General features: G+C 37.2%; 1 protein-coding gene across 1 annotated transcript in view; it reads left to right on the plus strand.

Moving 5' to 3' along the window:
* The first annotated feature begins 2517 nt into the window (after positions 1-2517).
* The window catches only part of MAP3K4 (mitogen-activated protein kinase kinase kinase 4), an 89087-nt gene continuing 87317 nt past the window's right edge, over positions 2518-4287 (plus strand). The window contains exon 1 of the mRNA XM_008574605.1: positions 2518-2668. Within this exon, the coding sequence (XP_008572827.1) occupies positions 2599-2668 (70 nt within the window). The 5' untranslated portion in view covers positions 2518-2598. The remainder of the gene's footprint in view (positions 2669-4287) is intronic.

The raw sequence follows: 4287 nt of genomic DNA on the forward strand, positions 1-4287 counted from the left end.
AGTCTTTTATTTCTATTACTTTGATTTTTTTATAAATCTTCACAATTGATTTTTTTAATCTTCATAACTGAATTTCCCAAAATATTTCAGAATGTAGACCTTACAAATTCTAAATTAGTCTTAATAGTTTTAGAAAGATTCAGTAATGTATGCCTCACTCATCCAGGAAGGCTGGGACTTAGCCTTAGCTCCCAAATTTCACATTCCTACTTACTGCAGATGGTGTGTTCTGAAAGAGTATTTATTTGCTATTTCATATCAACTCCATTTTTCTGTTTATTCTGGTACTCCCTGCTATCTGGCTTTGATGTATTTAACTGACTAAATGTTTGTGCTATAGTTTTTTAGTGATTACCATTCTAACATAAGAAATATATTATTGTGGAAATGCACTGAATGTTTGTGAGCACTATGCTGGAAACTACTGGAGGTACAAAAACGATAATGTACAAAGCCTTTCCTTACCATTCACTTTAAGTATAATAGTGGGGAAATTAAATAAAAACAAAAACCTTATAATATTGAATTTGAAAGAATTTAAAAGATGTTAAAAATGTTCAAATGGTTTCCAGTCCTATACCAGGCCAAACTCCGAAGTGCAGAGCTCTTAATGTGCAGCTGATGAGCAAAGAGCGCATGTTCTCTTAGTGCTTGGTGAGTGAGCACAGTGACTTCCAAGGGCTGTGGTGTGAATAGTATCAGTCATTTAGCAGACCCTCCTTATATTCTGACTCTTCTGTTAAGCATACGTGATTGAGTTTAATCCTCATAGGAACGGAGTCTGAGTATTTATTATTCTTGTTTTGTAAAAGTGCTATGTAGAGATTTTAAATAAATTGTCCAAAGCCCATACAGCTAGTAGGCAGCACAGCTAGGATCTGAACATAGGTCTATCACACCACAAAGACTATGCTGTTAATCAAAGCCAGTGCTATTAATCAGTAAATCATACAGAAAAGAAATAGATGACCTTGGCATTTACTGCCATGTCCTTTAACCAGCCAAATCAACTATTTTACAGTGAGTGTCGAAGAAACAGATATAAGAAATTTCAAGTTAACCAGTAAGTTATACTATTTGTTGTATGGCTTTATGAGACTTAAATAATAAACGTAGTTAGCTTAAGGGACTAGATAGGTGCATTTAAAATCTATTTCTGAATTTTCTCCCAGTTTAATTTGTTTTAGTTAGCTTTGAGAGCATTTATCATGCATGTTCTAAATTTGTAAAATTCTGCAGCATTTTAATTTTTCTAAAGATAATTTCTTTCCTGAAGTTTCATTTGTCAGTCTAATTTAATAATAATGGTATCAAACACTTTAGAGTGGTTTTTCTTTTTCCCTTTTATGATTTTGAAACAGCTTTGATTTTATATCAAGATAGAAATTACCAGGAAGAAAACTGGTTGTATACTGGATATAGTTTCGAGTTGCATTTATAAATTATGAAGTGTATTTTATAAAGATATTCAGGGTGAGGTAGACTGTGACGATATATATTTGGAAAGAATTTCATGATTGATTCCTCCCAGTTCATTGTTTTAGAATTGTATTTATTCTCAGTTTGTATCAGTAAATTTAATTTTGTTTGCTTTGCAAAAATTGAATTTTATCAGAATAGTGATATTATTTGGAGTATTGGCTGGGGATAGAGAATTGGCAGGCAGTTTTTCCAGAGAACAAGTTAATGAGGAATCGCATTTTGAATGTGAAAGAGAAATGAATTCCTTTTTCTTCTTCCACAGTATCCTTCTCCTGCACACCCTCATCTGAGCTCTGCACTGTGGTTGTTCACCCCACTCCGTTTTTTTTATTATGTTAAAATACACTTAACATGAAATTTACTATCGTAACCATTTTTAACTGTTCATTGGTATTAAATACATACATAATGTCTGCACTGTAGTTTTTATCAGAGAACTTAGAAATATTGACCTAGCTTACTTGATGAGCACTGTATGCTTTGCTGTGTGGGCCATGGCAAGGTGTTCCTATACTTCCTGTTCTATCTGTGCCCTTCAAAAAGAGAAAGGAGTGAGGTGCTGAAGTTCAGGGCAGGGCTGAACTTGCCCACTCGTCAATTAAGCTTGTTAGTAGCTAGCACACAAATACAGTTTTCGTTCCATCTGATTTGTATCTTCTACTCTTTTGCTATTTTTCCCCCTGATCCGTAAGTTTTCAGTTTTAAACTTCATGTATGTTAGAGTTCTATAGCTGTTTTACATATCAGCTCAATCCATATGGTACTCCTTATTCCATGGTGAGAGCAGCAGCAGTCGCAATCATTACTCCCTTTGAAAGAAAAGTTCTCCTTGTGAGTTTCCACAGGTGTAAGAGTATCAGAGAAGGATTGCAGTGCTGAGGAGACATATACAAAGAAAAGTTTTACAAAGAGCTCTTTAAAAAATTGTAAGTAATTTAAATTTGAATTCACTTAATTTGTTACTGAATATTTTCTCTATTTATTGTCTCTTACAGGCAAGAGTGCACCTTAGGAGATTCCACTTGCAAGGGTCTTGAATCTGATCCAGAGGACTTTTCAGATGAAACACATACAGAAAATCTTTATGGCACCTCTCCCCCCAGCACACCTCGGCAGATGAAACGCATGTCAACCAAACACCAGAGGAATAATGTAGGGAGGATGGCCAGTCGGTCCAACTTGAAAGGTGAGTCTTGTACTTAAAAAGACATGCAGGAGAGGGCATGGTACTTTTGGTACATAATCTTTATATAACATGTAGCTATTGATTGATACTTTCTAAAATAACCTTAGTAATTCCTTTTATTTTAAATTTGATTTTTTTTTTTCCTTTTTGTCTTTTTTACTGACCGGTAACAGGATCGCAACCCTCAGTGTTGCGCCCGCACCGCGCTCAGCCAGTGAGCGGGAACCGGTCTCCACATGGGATCCAAACCCTCAGCGGGAGCGCCGCCGCACTCCCAAGCGGCGCACTCTCCAGTGCGCCACTGGGCTGGCCCTTAAATTTGATTTTAATGATGCTTTTAAATTTTATATTTTAACTTTTAAATTATTACCATTAGCAATATTGTTAATAATAGAGATAAATAATTCTCCACAGACAGAAAGGTTTGTCTTGAGTAATGGTTGAAGTCAGTGATGTGAGGCATTTGAAGACGTCAAAGATGCTGAGTGTTTCCCAACATACTAATCCAAGATTGCTGCTGGTTATATGAGATATGTGACCTTCTGTCAATCTTTCAGTCTCTTAGGCTGAGATTTCTAGATTCTCTCTGTCTAGAAATGGTATATTGGGGGTTTGAGGAGAGATAGAGTCCAGCATGCTTCCCCTGGATTCCTTAGCCATCTTGAGACCTCTGTTCTCTGCCAGTGACCTGTGGTGCTGCCTTTAGTGTGTAGGGCTTTGTTTCTCTCTGAGTCCAGCAACTAAATGGTACCCACAGCTTATAACCATGGTCAGAACCTGTCTTCTACTTGTCTTTTTGTTTAGGATCCCAAAGCTCAAATAGTTAGTACTCTGCTCCTGGAAGCTGAGAGTATTCGCCCTTTTTATTTCTTCCTTCCTCGTAGCAGGGCATAACTGTTCTTCTCTGAGGTAGATGAGCTGAATCATGCTAAGCTACTGCCTCCTTATGCCCTACATTATTGTCTGGACCTTCAAGTCACCAAAACCTTATGGTTTTAGAATTTCCCCATTAATTTTAACAAACCACTCCTCCTAAAACAGATCACATAGCTTCCAAGAATTCATCCGTCTATTGCTGTACAAGATATGGATTTAGTTCTTTATCTCATCTGAGAAATTTCTCCCTGTTGACCGCAAGCTCAACAGTCTTCATGCCCTTTCTTTAAGCCTCCTTGTTCTTCCTCTTTGGTCAACTTCCCCTCCCTACAGGTTTCTTCAGTATGTTGATCTCTCATGCTTGTAAGTTGGCATGTTTGCTCTGCATCCCCATTAAAACCCTTCCTCAAAAAAGGAGGACAAGAGAAGTGGGTTTCACTGAATTTTTTTGCTGTGTGAAATCTTATCCAAGGAGGAAAGAATCTTTCTTTCCTATAGAAGATGATTATTTTACTTTCTTTTAAAACTTTATTTGCAGTAGTATGTTAACCTATGGCCTATACTTACCCTTTTGGCAACTAATAGCTTTCCATTACAAATGGTCATCTTGAAAATCAATCATTGTCTGTTTTCTTAAAGAAATTTCTCAAATGCCTGCAGAAGTTTCTTATCTAAAGGAGATTATGGGGCCGGCCCAGTGGCGCACTGCTACAGTGCGCCGCTTGGGAGTGCGGCGGCGCTCC

The sequence above is a fragment of the Galeopterus variegatus genome, unplaced genomic scaffold (genome assembly GCF_000696425.1).
Source record: "Galeopterus variegatus unplaced genomic scaffold, G_variegatus-3.0.2 Scaffold1072, whole genome shotgun sequence".
NCBI classification, from domain to species: Eukaryota; Metazoa; Chordata; class Mammalia; order Dermoptera; family Cynocephalidae; genus Galeopterus; species Galeopterus variegatus.